At 32.3% G+C, this 334-nt stretch overlaps 1 protein-coding gene across 1 annotated transcript in view; it reads left to right on the top strand.

The window, feature by feature from the left end:
- The window catches only part of EMH_0060500 (uncharacterized protein), a gene marked incomplete at both ends in the record, with an annotated part of 2,138 nt that extends 2,107 nt beyond the window's left edge, over nt 1-31 (top strand). The window contains one exon of the mRNA XM_013497804.1: nt 4-31. Coding sequence (XP_013353258.1) covers nt 4-31 — 28 coding nt within the window. The remainder of the gene's footprint in view (nt 1-3) is intronic.
- Nucleotides 32-334: the final 303 nt, after the last annotated feature.

Below are 334 nucleotides of genomic sequence, written 5' to 3'. Positions count from 1 at the left end.
GGGGGGGGGGGGGAGGGTAGAGAAGGGTTAAGAGCAGCAGCAGCAGCAACAGTAATAGCAGCAGCAACAACTGCAGCAGCAGCAGCAGCAGCAGCAGCAGCACCAACAGCAGCAGCAATAGTTTGTTTATAGTGTAATTCATCTGCTGCTGCAATTGCTGTTTTGTTTTATTTTATTTTTTATTTATTTTTGTTTTCTTCTGTTTGCATGCATGCGGAAGAAGATAAACATAAATACAAATAAATAAATAAATAAATAAATAAAATAATAAATAAATAAATAAATAAATAAATAAATAAATATGTATTTATATATGTATAAGATAAATATGAAC

The sequence above is a fragment of the Eimeria mitis genome, genomic scaffold (genome assembly GCF_000499745.2).
Source record: "Eimeria mitis Houghton genomic scaffold, Emh_scaff2941, whole genome shotgun sequence".
NCBI lineage: Eukaryota > Apicomplexa > Conoidasida > Eucoccidiorida > Eimeriidae > Eimeria > Eimeria mitis.
This window is presented reverse-complemented; position numbering and strand designations above follow the sequence as displayed.